General features: G+C 52.7%; 8 protein-coding genes across 8 annotated transcripts; 3 read left to right on the top strand and 5 right to left on the bottom strand.

Annotated features, from left to right (window-relative positions):
* Positions 1 to 69: 69 nt before the first annotated feature.
* CCOS01_01659 (uncharacterized protein) lies at positions 70 to 4,467 on the top strand (the record flags this gene model as incomplete). The annotated part of the gene is made up of 4 exons (XM_060449852.1): positions 70 to 143; positions 346 to 545; positions 641 to 4,369; positions 4,424 to 4,467. The coding sequence occupies 4 exons, from the start codon at positions 70 to 72 to the stop codon at positions 4,465 to 4,467; spliced, it is 4,047 nt and encodes a 1,348-aa protein (XP_060318502.1).
* A 1,453-nt stretch (positions 4,468 to 5,920) lies between these two features.
* CCOS01_01658 (uncharacterized protein) lies at positions 5,921 to 6,547 on the bottom strand (the record flags this gene model as incomplete). The annotated part of the gene is made up of 1 exon (XM_060449851.1): positions 5,921 to 6,547. The coding sequence occupies one exon, from the start codon at positions 6,545 to 6,547 to the stop codon at positions 5,921 to 5,923; it is 627 nt and encodes a 208-aa protein (XP_060318501.1).
* An 822-nt stretch (positions 6,548 to 7,369) lies between these two features.
* Positions 7,370 to 8,026, bottom strand: CCOS01_01657 (AT hook domain-containing protein family protein; the record flags this gene model as incomplete). The annotated part of the gene is made up of 1 exon (XM_060449850.1): positions 7,370 to 8,026. The coding sequence occupies one exon, from the start codon at positions 8,024 to 8,026 to the stop codon at positions 7,370 to 7,372; it is 657 nt and encodes a 218-aa protein (XP_060318500.1).
* Positions 8,027 to 8,614: 588 nt separating this feature from the next.
* CCOS01_01656 (uncharacterized protein) lies at positions 8,615 to 10,499 on the bottom strand (the record flags this gene model as incomplete). Its single annotated transcript, XM_060449849.1, has 3 exons — positions 8,615 to 9,747; positions 9,802 to 10,407; positions 10,466 to 10,499. 3 exons carry the CDS (start codon positions 10,497 to 10,499, stop codon positions 8,615 to 8,617), a joined length of 1,773 nt encoding a protein of 590 aa, XP_060318499.1.
* Positions 10,500 to 10,692: 193 nt separating this feature from the next.
* CCOS01_01655 (uncharacterized protein) lies at positions 10,693 to 10,974 on the top strand (the record flags this gene model as incomplete). The annotated part of the gene is made up of 1 exon (XM_060449848.1): positions 10,693 to 10,974. The coding sequence occupies one exon, from the start codon at positions 10,693 to 10,695 to the stop codon at positions 10,972 to 10,974; it is 282 nt and encodes a 93-aa protein (XP_060318498.1).
* Positions 10,975 to 12,969: 1,995 nt separating this feature from the next.
* Positions 12,970 to 14,529, top strand: CCOS01_01654 (uncharacterized protein; the record flags this gene model as incomplete). The annotated part of the gene is made up of 6 exons (XM_060449847.1): positions 12,970 to 13,107; positions 13,167 to 13,294; positions 13,350 to 13,452; positions 13,507 to 13,645; positions 13,695 to 13,903; positions 13,963 to 14,529. The coding sequence occupies 6 exons, from the start codon at positions 12,970 to 12,972 to the stop codon at positions 14,527 to 14,529; spliced, it is 1,284 nt and encodes a 427-aa protein (XP_060318497.1).
* A 566-nt stretch (positions 14,530 to 15,095) lies between these two features.
* CCOS01_01653 (uncharacterized protein) lies at positions 15,096 to 15,928 on the bottom strand (the record flags this gene model as incomplete). Its single annotated transcript, XM_060449846.1, has 2 exons — positions 15,096 to 15,419; positions 15,494 to 15,928. 2 exons carry the CDS (start codon positions 15,926 to 15,928, stop codon positions 15,096 to 15,098), a joined length of 759 nt encoding a protein of 252 aa, XP_060318496.1.
* Positions 15,929 to 17,944: 2,016 nt separating this feature from the next.
* CCOS01_01652 (sodium/hydrogen antiporter) lies at positions 17,945 to 20,943 on the bottom strand (the record flags this gene model as incomplete). The annotated part of the gene is made up of 2 exons (XM_060449845.1): positions 17,945 to 18,760; positions 18,814 to 20,943. 2 exons carry the CDS (start codon positions 20,941 to 20,943, stop codon positions 17,945 to 17,947), a joined length of 2,946 nt encoding a protein of 981 aa, XP_060318495.1.
* Positions 20,944 to 21,056: the final 113 nt, after the last annotated feature.

Here is a 21,056-nt window from a genome sequence, read left to right as displayed (position 1 = left end):
ACCAGCACTGACGTGGACAACGACGACGAAGACCGCAAACCCTCGTAGCTCGCCAAGTCGACAGGGAGGATGTCGCTCAATGGCCTGGACGACCCCAAGGTCAAGGAGGCCCATGAGGCTGCCGTTGCTGAACCAGGAGGATGGTATGAATCCCTCCCTTTTATCCCCACCGAAACATCTTCTTCTCCGTGCCCGTCACCGCTTGCCAGCTCGAAGTAGCTCGCCGGCTGTACACCGCTTCCCTTATATCTCACTATGCAAATTTCCCTTGTCTCTTTGCTGGCCTTTGAGGCGCTGCTAGATTCACGTAGGCTGACCGACGTCATGAACCATTGCGTAATATAGGTTTCTCCTCAAGTATGCCAGTCGCGATGACGTTGAACTATTGGGTCGCGGGAATGGTGGCATTGTAGAGATCCGGAACAACATCGCTCAATACGAAAATGACAACGAAGACCACTCGCCCTTATTTGGCTTTCTGAGGTACCGACGCCGGAACGTAATCATCAAATATCTTCCCGAAGATTGTTCTCGACTTGTCCAAGGTGGGTTTGTCTCTAGGCTGTGGCGCACTATTGTGGTCTTTCCCCCATTCCAGAGGGAGATGAAGCTGACTGGGCCTTCTGTCTGTCAATCGTAGCGCGAGTCACTGTCCACTTCAATGCCGTATGCGAGCGGTTTGCGCCGTACAATACCGATTTCTCGATAGCTTCCGCGAAGGAGCTCAAGGACACCAAGCTGTCTGCCGCCTGCTCCTTGCACGCTGCATCTGGATCAACCTCGTCCTCGACCAGCTCTTTGAGACGGAGACGGTTGATGGAGATTGCGGAAGAGGAAGAAGAAGAACAGAGAGCAAGCAAGCGGAAGTCCACCGGTGATAATCTGGTTGAAGACGCGACAGAGGATTTGACAGAAACCCCGAAATCGCCAATTGACGGTCCGCCCGTGACGTTGAATGCCGACCTTGCCAATTCGCCAGAAGAGAGCAAGTTTTCTACATCATTGGAGCCGCCCGAATTTGTTGGCGCCAGACCACCTTCACCTTCGAAATCAGTAGACGAAGGACGTCGCATGTCATCGCAGTCCCTGCGACCCGAGCTTTATTCTTCGTCATCTTATACCTACGGCAAACCCAGAGTCAAACTTGCCCCACGACCATCTCTCGACGTTGCCGGCCGTGCTCGCACCGGAACTGCTGCTGTGGGGGCTGCTTTCCGACCAATTTCGCAGATGCCCTCTGGCTTCAAGCTATTTTCCAAGGGTTCCAAAAAGGGAAAGTCCAAGGAAAATACTCTGGATCCTGCCGAACCAGCCCACCCCGACGAAACAACCGAAATCTCCTTGGCCGCCACTTCAATACCCCTACCCGACGGGGATCCCATTTCCCAGGTTGATGAACCCGTTAGGCCACACACGAGCTCAGGACGACCCACAACGAGCTCGGGCGCTTCAATTAAATCCGCGATGCCGTCCTTCACCACCCTTTCCGCCAAACAGGTCATGACGCCTGAAAAGGCGCGTCTAATGAAGGCCATGCAACTGAGGGAGAAGAAGAAGAAAATGAACCAACAATCCGCCTCCGCCCCTGTTATCGATGCCCCTGCTGAGGAGGTTGCCTCGGAAAAGGCTCAGCCTGTCGAACACATTGAGGAGATAACCGAGGAGACCCTAGCTGCCGAAGCAGATGACGACGACGAACGTAAGAGACGACTTTCGGTCTCCAAGGCAGATTCAGGCATTGTCGTTGACACATCGTCAGTGTCTGTCCACACCGACGTGGCCTCTGAGTTCACTCAGAGTGACTCTCATCCTGCATCGCCCATCATAGCATCTTCCGAACCCGACCAGTCGACGAAGGCGTCATCACTTTCCGAATCCACCGAAGAGACAGTAAAGGAGCTCGAGGAAGAGAATCTTGATGCTGATATGGATATGGTTGAGGCACACGAGCAAGTCGAGCGGGAGGCGGAGGTTGAGCAAGCTCATGTTATTGAAGAGGCTACGGCCCCTGAATCGAACGAGCCCAAGGCCGATACCAGTGAGAAACAGGACGATACCGAGCCCGTGGTTGAATCCACCCCCACGATTCAAGACGTAGTCACCGACCCCCCCGAAACCAACCCAGTCGATGTTTCCGCACCCAAGGAAGCTCTACCTGCCGACGAGAACTTGATCGAGGACAAGGAGGAAACCCTCGCTGTCATACCACAAGCACTTGATGTCGAGCAAGCGGAAACCACTGGACTCGCCCAGCCCATAGAACCACAAATTGAGACTGAGAAGGTAGCAGTCGAGGCTCAACAACCCAAATCGCCCACCTTTAGCTTACCAATCTCCAAGTTTTCCACGAGCCCAACTCAGCCAAAGGCTCCCGTCGAATCGACGAAGCCGACTCCGCTGGATGTCAGCGACACCGTTTCTTTGCCGGCGGAAGTATCACCCAAATCGCCGCTATCTCCTCGCTCGCCTGGACTCAGAGTTCCTCGGTCCAAGTTCTCGACCCAGGATCTCAGGTCGGCTGCAACTGTCGAAGTTCCCACCATCGTGTCGCCTGAAGAACAGGCACCCACAGAGCCACTGCCCACTGCTGAAGAGGAAAACGACAGTGTTGCTGAGGAGACTCCGGTAGCCTCGGAGGCGTCCAAGCGAAGATCGCTCGTTGAACCGATCCGGACCGATCTGGAAGTACTCGAGAAGCGCGCAAACGACAACATCTCTGACGATGAGGACTTGTTAGATGAGCTGCATTCTGCTACAGTTGAGCAAGCACAGCATATAACTGTATCCAAATCGCCCATTACCCCAGTGTTTCCCAGCCCGACGATTCAGAACGCTAGCAGGCCGACGTCGCGCGGAGTTGTTCGCACCATTTCGAACCCAGTGCGGGGGCTCACGGCTGCAGATGTGGCTCAAGCCCAAAGCCAGAGATCAATCTCATCTGGCGCAGCCTTTCTGCACAAGATTACGCAGCAACAGGGCAACAATCACTTGAAGCCAAACCAGCCTAACAAGATTGGATCTAGCATCTCCCAACGTATCAAGGCTCTGGAAAAGCTGTCTGCCCATGCACCCGGTGTTGTCGAAGCGGACACAAGTAGTTTGAAGGCTCCGAGGCCATCCTCAGCATTCTTCGCCGTTAAGAGGGGAAGCGTCCGGGATCCGCCATCTCGTTCCCCTTCGGTTGTCGACAGGACGAGGCCTTCGACACGTGGCGCCAGTCCTGTCCCCCCTATTATGGCCGAGTCTGTAGAGTCATCTCCGGAGACTGCAGGCCGGGGTAGATCGGGGTCCATGGCAAACAGGCTCTCAATGTTTGAGATGCCTGGCAGCAATCCGCCCAGGGGCCGCCCAGAATCCATCTCCGTTACGGCGCGAATCATTCGCGACCCCAGCCAGGCTGGTAAGGCGCCGGAGCCGCCCAAAAACCCCTCCGAGTTCGAACGACTCGATCTTAAGGTGTCGCCTTTAGTTGTCGATCATCAGAAGGCTGAGCTCCCGCTCCCGCCAGCCAATCTGGCCACAGTGGAGCCCTCCAAGGAGACTATCCAAGAGCGAAGACTGTCAAAGGAGAAGCGCCGCTCTCAGTCCATTGACCCAAAGGAGGATGTCGAAGAAGCTCCGAGGCGCTCGTCTCTCAGCATCATGAAGGACTTCATCAAGGACCGCCGCAAGTCACTCACTTCTCCCTCCACAGAGGCGTTGACCGCTCCTCTCCCCATGTCTCCTGGCTCAAAGTCTCCCTCAAGACCCCCTTCTACTCACGCGAATTCTGGTGGTCACAGCCGCCGTCTATCGATCAGCAGTCGTCGATCTTCCATTAGCAAGGAGAACGACTTGAGCGGTGCCATGTCTCCGTCCATGTTTACTGAGGGCAGCGGCTCTGGCGACGATAGCAAATCCACTGCTAGCGACAAGAAGAAGGGTCGCGCGGGTCGATTCATGCGTCGCCTCTCGTCATCCCTGAGCAGTGCTGGGCGTGGTAAGACCATGACCCCGACTGCCATCTCTCCTACAGTTCAGGAGGAGGACGCATCAGAGGTGGCCCGCCTCCAGCAGCCTACCATCGAAGCTTTCATGGGAGATGTCAATGTCCAATTTCCAGACAACTTGCTATGGAAGCGTCGCAGCATGTGCCTGGACTCCCAAGGGTTCTTGATCTTGAGCGCCGTCGCCGCTGGCAACGCCGCCAAGAACAAGCAGCCTACAGGTGCCGGTGTCAAGAGATACCATCTCTCGGACTTCCGGGTGCCCTACATCCCCGACATGGAAATTCAGGAGCTGCCTAACAGCATTTGCCTTGACTTGGTCGAAGGCTCCGGCTTGCAGGTTGCGTGCGAAGATCGCGCCGGCCAGATGAATGTGCTGCACAGTAAGTCAAGGCATGGCCGCCAGATTTTCCACATTCATGCTAATAGATATTTAGTTCTTCGAGACGCGCATCAAAGCCACAGTTCCTTCGGGCAGTAAACACAATGGCGATACCTACCTACATTACTTTATCAAACCTTGGGACATACTTTTGCCCACCCTTTTCTATTATACCCCAAACTCTTTTTGACTCTTCTCAAGTATCCATTACCAACACGCCAACCGCCTTTCCTTTTTGTCAACATACCTTCTTACCATCGACCTCAACTCGCTCGCATGGTTCATTGCCTGCCTTCACAGCTCCAACATAACAACATACACCCAATACCAAGCGAGAGCAATAAGCGTCCGAAACGGAAGTAACTCATTCGCTACCCACTTCACACGTACTCTCACGCCTTCTATTATCAACAGGCAATAATTTCATGGCCAAACGCCATTTACACACACACACTTGTGATTTCCTAATTTTTGCACTTCGCTTCAGTCAGGAAATGATACCACCCCTCAACCGGGGATTGTTCAGTTTGGAGACGCGTCATTTTTGGAGGAAGGGCCGGCGTGTGCTTGAAAGAGAACCCACTCAACGACCGGCCCCGGAGAGACGGAAGAGAAAAAGTCGAAGAAGAGGATCGCTTTTCTTTTGCAGGATCCAATCTTTGAGTCGGCTGGCGCGTTTGACGCCTCCTGTGTGTAGGAAAACTTCTGGACTGTACATACTACCCACCATCTCGGCGAAGAACAGCTGGAAGGCTTTATCTTGAGATAGACTTGGCCGGTTCTCTGCGGAGGCGTCAAAATGAGATGCAGATATCTGACTTCACCCTGGTGCTCCTTCTTCGTTATAGTTTGACAGTGAGAGGTGTGGTGTTTCGGTCTTGTTTTGACAACACTCAGTTTCAAGGTAGGCCAAATGAACGAGTGCCTTGGGCTTGCATCGGCTGGCTAACCTTGTGGCACAGAAAGGGGACACGACAGAGTTGAAAACTAGTCAAAGTCACAAGCAGGGTACAAATTGATCAATGCAAGAACGGGTCTTTTGGAGGTCGTAACTATCGCTCGGAATGCCAATGGTCCACTCATCTCGCTCGCAAGTCTCAGTAATGGGCATGCTTCCAGATCTCCAACGATCCCCAGTCATATCAGGAACCTGTCTGCCCCTATTCTCTCCTTCCACACTCTCTCGGATAGGATGTGGCAGCAGCCTGGCTCGTCGCCAATCGTATCGTTTCCAGCCTATGCGCGTATGCACTTAACCAAGCGCACCCAGCGTCGCTCTGTCCTCCTAGTCAGATACCCTCTAGTTTCCGCGTCGCGGAATACAACTTTGTATGCCTCTTGTTCGTGTTCGTTTCAGAAGGAGCGGTGACTACCTATGCTCGATGTTAGTCAAGCTTTTTTTGGTCTCATCGTGAGATTGGCGAGAAGGAAGGAAGAGGAAGGAACGGCTGTCATACCAGATTTGATCTTTTTTCCCGCAAGTGCTGGACGTTTGGAACAGGATTCGAAACGGTAACTCGTGAAGTTCGACCAGAAGGGATTTGAGCATTGCTTAGTTGTTATTATTGGCCGTACGGTTCGCACGAGCCTGCTGACGCGCCATCTGGCGACGCATGTTGCGGTTCTGAGGGGGGAGGCCAGTCGTCATGGCAGGCTCCTGCTGGTATCCGACACGAACGACATGGCCGTCGCGGCCGCGAAGCTCTCCGACGACGCGATCAATTGCCTCCTGCGCCTCGCGGCGCTGGGCCTCGGCGCGCTCCTCGCGACCCATGAAGAACATTCTGACGCGGCGGCGGATGAAGGGGATCCAGCCACCGCGGGGGGCGTACTCGCCGCGGAGGAGGCGACCGGTCCAGACACTGATGTCGAGGAAGTCGTCGGTGAGGTGGTCGGTGTACCAAAGGCAAGGGATCCAGCAGCAGCACATGGCGGAGATGAGGATTCCCAGGGGGATGGAGAGAGCGAGGGCCTTGGCGATGTTCAACAGCCAGTTGCCCGATGTGGAGAGGACCCAGGCGCGGAGAGCTTCGACTTCCTCGGTGGTGGTAGGCATTGCTGCGGTTGCGATGGATGTTGTTGACGGTGAGAAGAGGCTTGTTGGAGTTGAGATTGTAGTCGTTGTGGGAGTTTTGAAGGAGGGAAGGTAAGGGCCTTCGCCCTGCCAGAGGTTAGGCATCGTTGGAGCAGAGGGTGGGAGGCGGACGGGCAGCCGGTAGTTCGAGCAGTGGAAGGCGGGAGGAACCTGAGGTTGAACTTCGAAATCGCGAGAATCGTGAGAATCGTGAGAATCGTGAGAATCGTGAGAATCGTGAGAATCGTGAGAATCGTGAGAATCGTGAGAATCGTGAGCGCAGAGACGGTGCTGCCCGATGGTATCGAAGTTATCAATGGGAAGCGCGGACGTGGGTACCGTACATTGAATGCGTTGGAACCAAGGGTATTGTCTAGAGATATATGTTAGAGGATCGGTGTGATTAACTAGGGGGACTAGCACAAGAACTCACAGCTTTTGATGAGAAGAACTCTGATTCTTTGAGCAAACACAGGAGGAGAGGGATTCGATTATTGGTGTTTAAGCAGAGTATTCGAATGGATTATAAGTGTTGGTTGAAACTAGATGCCTCGCATGCAATCGATGGACGGATGTGAGCGTGTGGGTGGGTTTTGGTGACCATGAAAAGAACAACATCTGGGTGGAAGGGTATAAAGGCTCGAGGTTTTTTGGGTACTCAACTGTGAGGAAAGGATATGTATGTGATGGAAGAAAGCAGCCTTCAGATGACGAAGGAGTCAACAATGGAAGAACCGGAAAAGGGAGGCAGGTACGCTATAAGGTAAAGAGGCAAGAACGACCTTCCTACCTTTACCCTCATGTTGTATTGCGTATCTACGAAGAATAGAGCACCCAGCTGATGTACGATATATCTGTGTAAAAGTATACACCAAACCCCATGAGAAGAGAAGCACCTACATGGCCAGAAGACTTGGTACCCAAAGATCACAAATAACGCTTATTCTCCCCCAGAAACCCGGATATAGCCTCCCAAGCAACTCCCCTCCGCATCCCCGTCTCATCATCCCATGATGAATGAAGCCCAACGAGCGTCCCCGTCTTCCTATCGACCAGCGGTGCGCCGCTGTGACCCCAGTACGTCCAGCAAGAATGCATTAGCGCCCCGATCTCCGAATTATCCTGCGGGTCCTGGCCCTCGGCGCAGCCCCTGAACGTGCCGGTGCTGAGGTGGAGGACGTTGTAGTCCGTCTTTGTTCCCGGGACAGCCGCCTCGAAGTCCTCGCTGCCCGGGTGGCCGACGCAGATGAGTCGGGCCTTCAAGGCGGGCGGTGAGGGGGAGAGGGTCACAAAGGGGAAACTCCCTGAGTGCGGTGGTGATGATGATGATGATGTCGGTCCCGAAGGTGGCGGAGATTGTTGTGCTGAGGTGATTTTCAACAGGGCCAGGTCTCTCTTGTCATCCCATGCTAGTGCTTTGGCTTCGACTACTTGGCCTGAAGCAAAGAGAAGCCAGTGGCTTTTGGAATCGTCAAAATCGTCAACGGTCTCGGCGATGCAGTGGGAGCAAGTGAGGAGAATGCCGTTGGGTGAGATACAGACTGCTGTGCCTGCTTCTTCCTGGGCAAAGACCAGAGTTGCCATGACTGGTGAGGCTAGTCCTTTTCTTTCCATGTCTTCTGGGATATCAAGTGGTGTGTCTCTTAGTAATTGACGCTTCTTTAAGAGCAGCTGAATGCTTTTCTTCCCTAAGTCTTTGAGTTTGAGGCCGGCGTGGAGGACTTCTGGAAGAATATGCAGGCCTTCCACCGATAAGCCTGTCGTACTGTATTCAGGTTCCATGATGATAGAGTTAAGATTGTTGTTTGTAGTTTGGGATAGTCCCGAAGAGGCGGCCGCTGCTTCGTCCAATCTCGCTGTTTGTCTCGTCCTCCTGGTTGAGACTGCGGGTCTCCGTGTTTCCTCCATTATCACAATGCCGGGGAGGGGGTTCAGTAATGATATGAATCAACTGTAAAGAACCACCGGAGGATAACACCGAGTCGATGCTGAAGTATTAATTTGATAAGGCATTGGGCCGCAGGATTTGGACATTTCGAGGGCGGTGAGGCTGCTGCCTAATTTTACCGTGATTGGCTAGCCTCAACGGCACTTAGATCCGAAAGTGAAGTCAAAGTAGATATCAAACATTATTGGCTTGTTTTGCGGATCGAGAGCGTGGTTGGTATTTTATTAGCCATCAACCTGCTTCTCTGTCCATTCGCTAATGAGATTCTTGTAGTCCTCTGGGCCGTATGGTTCAGATGCCTCAGCAATCACGCCATTCTTCCTGTACACCTTTAACCCCAGATCGCCCACCAGCTGGTCGATATACGGCACAGCATCAAAAACAAAGTCCGGGAACTTGTCCCCGTGCCCGGCAGGGTACCTCCATTTGCAGAACCGACTGTGAAGCGCAGTCTCGTACCGCAGCTTTTCCATCGTCTCAGCACTTATTATGGCCTCGGTCACTGAGGGCATCTGGTCATGGAAGTAGGCGTCGATCCATAGTGATTGCACGTGGGAGATCATCGCCACGGTGAAATTCATCAACACGCCCGCGAACGCAATGTCGCGGTGCGCCAGCAGCTTGGCCGACGGCGGTACCATGAAGCGATGGAGCACGTACGGCGTGAGGGGTGTATACGGGTTGACGGCCTCTTTTGTCGAGATGCCTTCATCCTCGACGAGTGCCTTAAGCTTCTTGTTCTGAACAGGCTGATCCTTGAGACGCGGCCATTTCTCGAAAATTTCCTTGTCGATAGTCTCAATCATCTCGGCGGGCGGGAAACTTTCTGCAGAAGGCTTGTGCGGGAGACCGAGCTCCTTGTCGATGCCTTCGGGCAGAAATTTTATAGGCTGGAATTGCTTCCACCCGGTTGCGCAACAAAGAACGTCTGATGCCAGGGAAGAGCCGTCGGAAAGGTGGACGGTGCCTGGCGATAGCTTCATCAGGTCGGCAATATGCACCATTACTGTCCCGTTGCGGATGAGATCGAAGAAATCCGTCTCGTAGTTCAGAATAGAGAAGCTGGAAGCCGTAAACATGGCCTCGCTCCACGGTTTCAGCTTCTTCAGCTCCGGGTCCGAATCAAACCTGTTCAGGGTAATGACATCGTTGCCGAGGACGCTCCAGAAGTTATTGGTGATGCCGCGGCCGATCGCCGTACCGTGATAAAAGTTCCTCGTCTTGACGTATCCATCGGCGTCGCCCCAAGAACAGGGACTGAACCATGTAAGGGCGCGTGTATGAACGAGCTTTTCTAGCCACTTCTTCAAGGGCGTGACATATGGGGGAGCCATCCATACTGGACCATGTCCGGATTCTACATTCTATTAGCATTGGTTGTAATGATTTTGCGGTGGTCATCTCGAGATACCTCTAATCACCCAATTCACCTTGATGCCCTTGATCGCGTAGGCGTATACGAGATCCCACGCTGATTTGGTACCACCAAATACCGTCACGGATTTTGCTGATTCCAGAGTGTCTGCATGCTGAAGAAAGTCTTTGCTGTGGAAAATAGGGGCACCAAACGTCTCTTGGCCTTTGAAATCGGGGAGGAAGGCTTCTGAAGTGAGACCAGTTGCAACAACTAGCTTCTTTGCGAGGACCTGAACCTCGCCACCGTCCTCGCCGTTCACAAGAGTCAGGACCCAGCCGCCGCTCTCTTGATGCTCCGCCGAGAGAAGCTGATGCTTGAAGCGGATCTTGTCAAATATGCCAAAGGTCTCGGCGTACTTTAACAGATAGTCATGCAGCACTTGGCCGGGAATGTGATCTCCGGGCAAGATCCCGAAGGTCTCCGGATCCATGGGGAAGTCGGGGTACTCGTAGGTTCCGAGCATGTTGTTGCTCTTCAGCCCCGGGTAGAGACGGTGCTCGGCCCATACTCCGCCGGCGGTCGAGGCTTGCTCAAAGAGTGCCAGCGAGTGTTGGGGATGGAGCTGGTGGTGAGTCTTGGCCGCCGCTAGACCGAACCATCCTGTAGACTCGGCTTCAGATTGTGACCTTCGTTGGTGGTTTAGGGGGATGTTACTCACCGGCTCCGATAACAACGAAGTCGAGAGTCTCCATTGTGTAGAGCGGGATCGGTTCCGAGCCCCCGAGGTCGATGCTTCTGAGACAATTGGACAAATATTTTTTCGAGGCGTTTATTTCGAGGCGAAGATCCCACCAGTGCGGGAAAAGGGTTGGGCATGCCTTCCTCGCATTCTGAATTGCGAATAAGCACTAGAATTCTGTCAGAACCCCTGGCCTGCAGACGAATATGGGAATATTGGGTCTTTCTTGGCCAGCTGCATTAATGATTGATTTGGCGTTGGTTGGTCTTCTGGCATCTGCATCCTTCGTGGATTTGGGTTCCATATCCGAAAGGCCAACATTGAGTGCTGATTCGTCAATAGTCGGGAATTCTGCATGCCCCCCTTGCTGTTTCCATCTCCCACGGCATTTACCAATTCTTCAAGAAGTTGTCCATCAATTTGCCGGCCGGCGACTTGCAGTGGAGCAGCATTGTCCGAGTATGAGCATCCTGCTAGCTGAAAAATAGCGGCACAAATAGTGATCAAGGCTCAAGCCTCAAAGAATCCCGTACCTATGAAGGATCTTGATGGGAACTGCGCTCAGGCGGAGTCAAGGATGCCCTGACGTCTAGACCCAGCCGGAGGCGTTCCCCGGATGACAAGTTGCTGTTAGCACAAGATAAAGACCCACTGAACTACTACGTAGATGGGATGGCAGCAGGGCCGTTGACTCGTGGTGGACTCGTGGCGGAGGAGGACTGCCTGTCACGTCTAATTCGCCGGTTGCGCAACACTGACAATTTGACAAGGAGGCTGTTTATGGCAGATCGAACTGCGTCGGTTTGGGAGGTTTGTGGTCATGACCAGCATAGAGGTGAGTAAGGATGCTTTTTGACTGCAAGATGTTGAAGTTTGCTGAAGCCAGATGCTCGTGCCGAAACAATGTTTCTCCAGGATGAACCCCTTGGGGTACCGTCGCGGCGGTACGTAGTTTAACAACCTCAAGACGGTTTAAACCTATGGGACGGTAAAGTGCAACAAGTCATCCATTTTCGGGATACAAGCACGACCGCTAAGCATCTCTGTCCGACTGTCGCTCTTCTATTGGAGACTTCTTCAACGCAGGTACCACTCGTCATTCTGAAGATATCCACAGTCGTTGACACGGCTCGCAAGGGTCCTATCCCCGGCGCCGCGCTTTCTGACCCCAGGTGTTGGCCCACGGCCATGTAACCCTCGCGAGTCAAGGCCGTGCCCCTGGCCCATAACACTTCTAGCCAACGACAGACTAACAATTCGACAGGGCTGCTAGTTGATGTTCGGAACTTCCGTAATATCAGATATGGTGTAAACGGTCACTCTTCTGGGACACAAGACTCATGTCAAGATATCTAGCAAAAGATCACGAAAATATGACCAGTATTCAGGCCTGGAAAAGGGAAAGGGATAAATTAACTGAGATGTCACAGACAAGTTAAAGCCTGGTTCTGAGGCGATGGTCGCGCAGGATAGCTCCAGCGCTGAAGCATAAGCATGGATGTGCTTTCAAGAGGGTCGTGTTTGCCTTGCCATCACGCTGAGCTAATGATCTGCCGACATTGTCTACGTGCATTAGCATTGGGATTGGTCGTATTGGGCATCATTATGGTGGCAAAGGCCGACGCTTGACCATATCGGTAGTCTGGACCTTCGACGAGCCGCATCGATGTCGGCCAGAAGTCTGTTAGCTTTCGATCAAATGCCATCAAGATAACATATCCGCCGTTAGTGCTTTCTCCTGAACATAGCGGCGAGCCCATTTCGGCAACTTATCGTAATATGGAATAGTCCACATGCTGTCTCAGCCTCTCTGCCTGACAGCTGGTTGATTACCTATGCACTCCGTACAATTATGTATCCGTACAGCAGACAATTGACCGGCGCAAAATCTACTCTGAAATTGGCCGGGGATTCCAAGTCGCTGGCCCGGGCTTCTTATCGTCCGAACTCCTCGCGCTTGTTCGTCTCAATCATCACCTTCATCATCATCACCGGTTCCGTCAGCCGTGTGTAACCAAACCACCCACTAGCTATTCGCACGTACTTTGGGTTTGCTAGGGCATGTAGTTTGTGTTTCAGCGAGGGGAACGGATATGCACGTAAGCGCACCCTTTCCCAGCACTTCCCACGAGCCGCCCATGCCGCTTGTGTCCAAGTCAAAGTCTCCGCGGTGACGGGGGAATGCGACATAAGTATCGACATGCGTACGCCTCCCATCCAATTCCGGGACCCCGGTACCTTGCCCTTGCTGGGTTCATTCTGTAGTAGCTGCGATCTGCATAGCTGAAAGGCAGGGCCCTCGACGACCTATTCCCCAAAAGTCTTATCTGGGTTTCACTGCTATATACCTTGCCTGCTCTACGGAGTACTCCACCTGGCATTACTCTTGAAGACGACTTTTCCCCTTCTTCTCTACTCCATGCTATTAGACTCGTCGACTTCCTGCACCACGCGGGGTATCCGGTTGACATGATCCCAACGACATGTCCGAATTCTCGACAGAAGCTTTCGCGCTTCTTGGCGTAGCCATCGCCGTCATCTTCTTGAGGACCTATGCGCGAATTGCCGCTGTTGGCTTCAAGCGTCTGCAGGCAGATGACTATCTCATGCTATTTATCATTGTAAGTCTCTCGATAGCTGTTGACCGGTATGAGTACGAGATACTGACTGGAATGCATAGTTCACGTACTCCGCCGAGACTGCTTTGGCGTACAGCGTCGGAGCGCATTGGAAGGGACTCGCCAACAATGGCATGACGGATGAGGAGCGGAGAACTTTGGACCCAAACAGCGAAGAATATTCGACAAGGTAGGCGATGAAAAGTGCTATGTTTTGAGGCAATGGTCTAATATCATACTCGCAGGGTCAACGGATCGAAGACACAAATCGCGGGATGGATTACTTACAGCTGTCTCGTCCTCTGGCCTGCAAAGGCTGCAATGTGCACGTTTTACCTGCGCCTAACAGTATGGAGCCCGTAAGAAATCAATCATGCGCTTTCAAGCTGACGAGTCGCTCAGGAGGGATTGCATAACTTTCGCAAGCGGATCATCGCGGGTTTCGTTCTGATCGCGATAACATGGCTGGCAGTATTGTTTTCCATCACCTTCAGCTGCTTTCCGATAAGCAAAAATTGGCAAATCTACCCAGACCCTGGCAGTAAGTACCGCATAACTCTCTCATATGTCAATGACTAAAGGGCAGCCAGACTTTTGCCAGCCGGCCATTTCAAAAGTCAACATCATCGTCACCGTCTGTCTCAATGTCATCACGGATTTCTACCTGCTAAGCATACCGATACCGATGCTGTGGAGCGCCAGGCTACCCCTGAGACAGAAGCTCGGCCTCATTGTCCTGTTCTCGGGAGGTATCTTTGTAACTATGGCTGGTATCCTACGCTGCGTGCTCATCATCACGGTAGGCCAATCCTCATGTGATACATACGGGACTCGATGGCTGACTTGTGCGCATCGTAGAACCCTGTCACAGGAGCGCAGCAGGCAGGTTCGTGGGCCGTCCGCGAGACCTTCGTCGCAATTGTCACCACCAACATCCCGATGATCTTCCCCCTACTTCGACGCTGGCTTACACCCATCTTCGGCTCCATATCGAGTACCCTATCACGAGGTGGCACCAACAACAAGTACGACAAGCCTAACCGTTCCGACCTACCGGCGCCCGGGAGCATCATGCTTGGAAGTGTGACTGAGGGCAGCAGTAATAAGAAGAAGAACCGGCCGCCATACACGCAGTATCCGATTACAGAGTTTACGATGTCCGGGAGCGAGGAGCACCTGAATAAGTCGCCACCTTTGCCGGGAGGCATCAGCAAGAATGTGGAGATACATATCAAGGAATCGAAAAGGGCTAGTGAGAAAGATTCATCGAGTACAGACAGCAATATCGAAGGCCGAGACGCATACTTTACGGTCGAGGTGAATGGAGTTGAGAGGCCAAAAGCAACGAGGAGTAAGAGCTATCGAGAAAGCATGCGATCTACGTTCTCAGCGGGCGGTAACAGGAAAGACGACGGCATTGTATAATATGCCTTAATATGGAATTAATCACATGATATCACCGCCGCACTTTTATAGTGATCATTCAAACGATTCAAACGCCAATAGTATGGAAGTGTTTGGTAAAAGGCGAAATGACTTGGGGTCGGCCACCCCTTTCGCTGAGCATTGCGTTGCTAATGATTGACAACGCCCTCGTGCACTGACTTGCCATAGGTTGAATATACCGGCGAGAGAGACTGGACAAGGGATCGTGACTTGAAGAGTTGAAAAAGTATGACTTTTGGCTCTTCTCTCCAAACGCAGTAGAAAACTTGCTTCACCTCCCTATCCAACATCATCCTCCTGGACTACAATCAACTCAAGTTCCTTCAATCCCTATACCATTTTTTTCTGCAGTTTAAAATAACTAGCATCGATCGCACCGTATCGGATCCATTCCACGGTCTCAAACCCAGCAGTGGTTTTCGCGACAAAACGCACAAAACCTCCTCGCATCAACCACCACCACCCCGCCATTCCGATCTAACAGGTTCCTACAGAAACACTCCCCGCAACGACACCGCTGAGGCTGCCACGGGGTATCACACGTATCAACCCGCGAGGCCTGTAAAGCGGGAGGGGTCAGTATCCTGGCCCGAAGGTGCGGGTTGCCTGCCTGACGACTGAGGCGGAACGGCAAGGCGGGTAGATGAGCGTGTACTGAGGGCGGAGGTGGCGATGGAGACGGAGCCTGTTGTCGGCGCAGGGGTGGCGTCGGGGGTCGAGCTGTTGCGCTGCGGTCGTTCATGTCCTCTGAAGATGAGGATAGGAATGGAGAGGTGAGGGGGGATGATCCGGGTGTTGAGCGGACGTAGTCGGGGATGTGGTTCCGGGGGTGGCGGTGGCGATGGAGTTCCGGGGTTATGGAGTCGTCGCTGAAGGAAGGGGATTGTGATGTGAATGTTTCGGATGCGGGGGTCGGTAGGGACGTCCAGGACGACCCACTTACCCACTGGGTTTCGGGGAAGACTGGCGAGGGCTGCTCGTCGTTCTCGATGCTTGGGATGATATCGAATGACGTCTCTGTTGGTTCTTCTCTCTCGGGGCGTAGTCTGGACCTATGGGCGTCTCTCCATGGAGAGGGTAGATAATGGGCTGGGAGACGAGCGCGTTGTGTGGTCTCCCAGTACGAGGGGCCGGGAGGCCAGTGGATGTATGACTGCGTGCTGTGACTGTGCTCGTCATCGCTGTTGTCTCTGTCATATCTTGGCGCTGCGTAGCCCAGGTAATCGCATCGAGGATCTTCGAACGTCTCTTGTTCCTCATAGTGGGAGTTTGAAGGATGAGGTATGTTGCCAAAGAAGGGTGAGCCCTGCGACGGTGGAAATGGGCTGCGGGCCGGAGACGAGAGTTGAGGGTGACGGTTGCGGCGGTGGGTATACATCGTGCCTCTGTTTGGCCGGTTTGACGGAGGCGTGTAGAGAATTCGGTCTCGTTCAGTATCTCGGGAATCAGTCAGAACTATAGTGCTTGATTTACGGAGGCATAACCATTAGGTAGGTAGGCTAAAGATCCTCTTTTGTATCATGATATCTCAGGAAATCAATAGCCAGTGATTCACAACAAAGTAGGACTCCCATGTAACAACGCGCTTTAACAAGCAAGACTTCGTAGTGATTAGGATATAACTACGGTATGCCAGAAGATTGATTCATCGTTTCGGTCGGGGGCTCGGAAGTTTGGTTGCTGGTGTCACGTCAACCTGAGACTGCCTTGGTTTGCCGTATCGTCAGGCGTTAAGTATACTGTCAGAGACCCAGGTTTGAAGAGTGTTTGCATCCTACAGTTAGTCATCATGCTGCTATTGTTTGGGAGGAAAGCCCAGGGATCATCGCCAAGTTCATCGGCATCGAAGCAACCGGACATCCATTCCAAGCTTGTACCAGATGCTGGTGAAGTTGTGAGGTTTCAATTCGAGAAAGCATGTTAGCCAAGATGCAAGCGAAACTTATTCTCCTCTGTAGCATCGACCGTACAACCATCAGCTCCTACCCAAACGTTGTTCTTTGGCCTGATATGTTTCTTGATATCTGATGAGTGAGGCTCAGCATCATTGTACCGAACCCAACTATACATAGAGCTCGAATCAATTCGAAATGGATAGCTAAACCAACAGGACAGAGAACCCCGATGGAGGCGGTGAAGGTTTCTGTGCGGGGCTTCCTTCTTTGTAAGAATTCACCGAGGAGCACATCTCCCTGGCCTCACATTGCCCGCAAAGAGAAACCAAGAAAATCCCAACGAAGGTATAGATTATATACGCTATAGACCGTTGCTCATTCTCGTTCGTTCATTACGTATTCGTTCCAGTAACAATTCTCGATCATGAAAAGGAATTGAGTACTATAGACTGGCCTTTGTTCCCTTTCCTAGTCTCTTTCCTATTCTCTTTATTATTATTCTTCCTAGGCTCCTTCCTATTCTCCTTCTCGTTCTTTTTTTTATTTATTCGTAGCGTATTCGTTATAGTAGCAATTTATAACAATTCTTTAAAGTAGCGGACTACTATAGACCGATCCTCATTCTCGTTCCTCTGTCAAGTATTCGTCCCCACAGTAACTCAGGATAATCAAAAGCAAATCAACTTAACGAACTCACCCCTAGCTAGCACATCCTCTACCACCTCAATCTCTACACTTCCAATGCCGAACGCCCCAACGGCCCCGATGAATCCTGATCCTGCCGACGACGAGAGCGACCCTGAGCTATTCGTCATGCAGGACTTTGTACCAGCATCGAACCTCACGAAACCACGGATTTAAATACTGAGAGCTTCCCCCTTCCCGTCCACCCCACCCCCGCCACGGAGCGACCGCCTCGGGCCCTACCAACCCCGCCACACCCCCCCGGCTGCGCCTCCGCCCCACATCGGCAGACGACCACGGCCCCCCGAGACGAGGGAAATTTTCTGTCCTTACTCCGGGAACATGACGTCAGCGTCTACTCTTCGGATTTTGCGCTCTCGGGCTCTGACCAAACGTCGGGCTGGGTTCATCGCAGTCTCGTAAGAAAAAATGCCATGGAGTTTCCGGCTGAAGTATCAGCCGATGTATCCGCAATGTTGTGCGTTTGTCACCAAATACCGCTTCTATACCTGTAAGCCCCACCTCGTCACCTGTAATCGCTTCTTGCTCATCATTCACTTATCAAGCATACAATGTTCATCTAGAGATAAAATTGAAATCTACAGAAAGGCCATATTCATTCCCCTCAAGTATGTGCACAGAATAGACAATATAATTACCACAAACCTCGGCCGTTCAGTTAGACGTCTCTTTTGCTCGTTTCCGTCCGAGCATGTCAAAACCCATGCAGGTATCGCTGTCATGATGCATATAGCCACACCCAATGCAATGCTATGCTGCTTTCACAGTCTATGCCGTCCTCATCACTCTCTCGTCTACTTGCGTCCTCTCGGCACCGTGCTCTCTGCAAATCGGATGCCTCTCCTCGTCGGGGGAACTCTCTCTCCACCTTCGTCATCTGAATCATCATCCTGATTTGAGCCGAGCGCAGCCTCCCTACGGCGTCTCTCAGCAGGCGTCTCTCCGCTGTCCAAATCCTCCTCGCTCTGGTTCGACAGAACCGCCAGTCTGCGCTTCTTCTCAGCAGCCGTCTCCTCGTCACCCTCGGCGTCTGCTTGTTGCGCGGGTGCCGGTGGCAAGGCTGGCGCCGTGTTCACCCGCTGAGGCGTGAAAGAGCCAGAACGTTTCTCGTTGGAATCGCTTCCAATCTTAATGGTCGGAATGTTGGCATGTCTGTCAGCCGGCGAAGGAATATCTCCCTTTGCAATTGACTTTACGCGCTGAGAAGCAGTGGACTGGTCCACAACCTGTCGCCGGGTCTTGTCGTCGAGCTTTTGAACTTCACGAATGAAGTCCTCCTTTGTCATGCGCTGGCCGACTCCACCAATCGTAAATCTGATGTGTCGGTCATCCTCCTTTTGACCTTCTGCAGCGTTCTTCGCGTTGCCGGCACCTCCGCCCAGGTATTTCTGCCATCCTGACTTTGCAGGTGTCTTCGCCGTGCCGTCGGCGCTTGACTCTCCGTTGTTTTCGTCTTCAGCCGCAGGCTTCTCCGATGCTTTTAGAAGACCTCCCATGCCAAGGTACTTAAGACTTTGCTGGGTAAGGCCTGTTCCAGGTTCCTTGGGAGCCTTTGACGATGGCAATTCGTAAGTCTTGATAACTTCTCCATCCTCATCTTCGACAATAATCTATGTACTTGTTAGTTTCTTTTCTCGTCCATCACCAATCTGGAGAAACTCACGGTATTGCCGAACTGGAAGGCTCGAGCTGGCTCATGCCGTCTATCGGCTTTGCTCTTCTCCTTGCGCTTCTCCACTTCTGACGTGTACACATCCCCGACCTTCTTTTTGAACGAATCCAGGGTCCAGTTGAACTTTTCACCTTGCTTTGAATGGGCAGCCGCAATAGCCGACATGTCGGTTTCGACTGGTACGCGATGATGAGCTTCAGCCTCCGCAACTGCCTCTGCTCTACTTTCAGAGCGCTCGACAGTCAGCACGTCTCCATCCTCATTCTCGACCACCAAGTTGTCTCCTTCCTCGTAGATGGAAATCTTGGGTGGCGTTTGCGTTCTGCTAGATCCCTCATCGGGGGATGGTGTGATCTCGTCGTCGTCTTTCTCCGGGTCTCTCGCGCGACCTCTTTCAGAGTCGCGCCTAGGGGTCGTAGTGCCTTCGGCGTCGGGTGATTGAGGGTCCTTCTCGTTGAGGAGCGGCTCGCGTTTAGTGGGGAAGATGGCGGATTGGGAAACAGGTCCGCCGGGCCCGATGCCATCGTCCCACTTGTTCTTCTTGCTGCTGCGTTTCCTTGAGGTTGATCGAGCGCGAGACTTCGTTCCGTCTTCGTCTTTTTGACGTCTCAAGAAAGCGCCAGGGAAGCCTACTGGGGGTAGAGTGCCGGGCGGGAACTCGGGCATCTTGAGCTCTTCTCCTTCGGTGTCGGACATGGTTCGGGCTTGCGATCGAGATTGCGACGAGATTCTCGGCAGGCGGTTCATCCAGGTAGGGCCGTCTTCGGGGGCGGTGGTGTAGGACATGGTGATTGTCAACGTGTTGATGCGCTTGCCGAGAGTGAACACGGCAACGGATGAGCCATGAACAATGATGGACGAAATGACTAGGAATGTCACGATGGGCCAGATGACCGCAACGAGTGTTCTGTGTTCGATATCTTCCGGCGGGGTGTCGGAAAGCGGCACGGGCGTCTCCCACTGCAACTCAGCGCGAGCTAGAATGGCGACGAAAATGGCACCGACGCCGATGGGACCAAAGTGACCAGCGAAAACTGCCTCACGCCAGGTTTTGATGTCCGGTATGAATGGCTTCAAGATAAGCATGGCGGGAATGCGTCGGAACAAGATGACGAAAATGGCGATTACAACCAAGCGCCAGGGGGTGATGCCCTCAGCGACGTTGTTGTACTGTTCCCAGGGGATGATGGTTCCGAGGAAGACGAAATATGCCAAATTGATCAATAAATCGATGACGTTGGACACGTGAGATTCTTCCGTCTTTGAGGAGAACCAACCGTCGTTTGAGAAACCTACACCGGCAGCGAAGCCGACTAGTAGATCGTCCATACCGAGCAGACTACCAGCACCGGCACAGAACAAAGCGAGCACGAAGTAGAAGACCAGGAAACTCTCCCGATCAATCAGATCGCGCTCCTCTGCAAACTTGATGCCGTGACGTGCGATGTAGCCAACGAGGAAGCCGAAAATGGCGCCAAAGATGCACTCATAGAGAATCGTGTAGACAATCCAGTGAAATGTCGTTTTCCGGGCATCCATGTGCTCCTGGATCAGGTAGATTCCGAGGTAGACGAAAGGGAAGGCCATGCCGTCGTTGCAGCCAGACTCTGCCGACAAAAGATCTCGCAAATGCTTGGGAACTCGCTTGGCGAATTTGCCCTTACCGACGACGGAAGAGGCCAAGACAGGATCGGTAGCAGTGACACAGGCGGCAATGACCAAACTCTCGAGCCAAGATAACGGGTCAATGAGCCACCAGATGAAGAGACTGACAATGAGCCAGCCAAACATCATGACGGGGATCAGCAGAAGAGTGACGGATCTCCAGTGCTTCTCCATGTAGAACTTTGGCAATTCGACACCGACGGCGAAACATTGGACGACGAGAACAATGCGGGAGAACTCGATGGTAACCAAGTCGACATTTCCCCAACTTTTCGGGTCGATCAGATTGGCGGCGTGGGGGCCAAAGATAATACCACAGATGGTGGCAACGGTAGCTTCACCAATGTACATCTTCTCCTTGATGATAGAGGAGCACAGCATGAAAAGTGTGGTGAAGCCGCCCAAGATGATGTACACCAAGTGCGGCTTCGTGATTGAGAGGTGATCCCACGCCATGGTGGCGGAATTGGGAGGTTATCTCTATGTGTGGGTGTTTATTCGGTTGGCGTTGGTGGAATACTAGGAATTTGTCGCAAGCCGTGTTACTTGGGGTCGCTCAACCGCCGGCA

Source organism: Colletotrichum costaricense (genome assembly GCF_030867565.1).
Source record: "Colletotrichum costaricense strain IMI 309622 chromosome Unknown Scaffold_2.1, whole genome shotgun sequence".
NCBI lineage: Eukaryota > Fungi > Ascomycota > Sordariomycetes > Glomerellales > Glomerellaceae > Colletotrichum > Colletotrichum costaricense.
The sequence above is the reverse complement of the archived record's forward strand: the minus strand, read 5'-3'. Positions and strand labels throughout refer to the sequence as shown.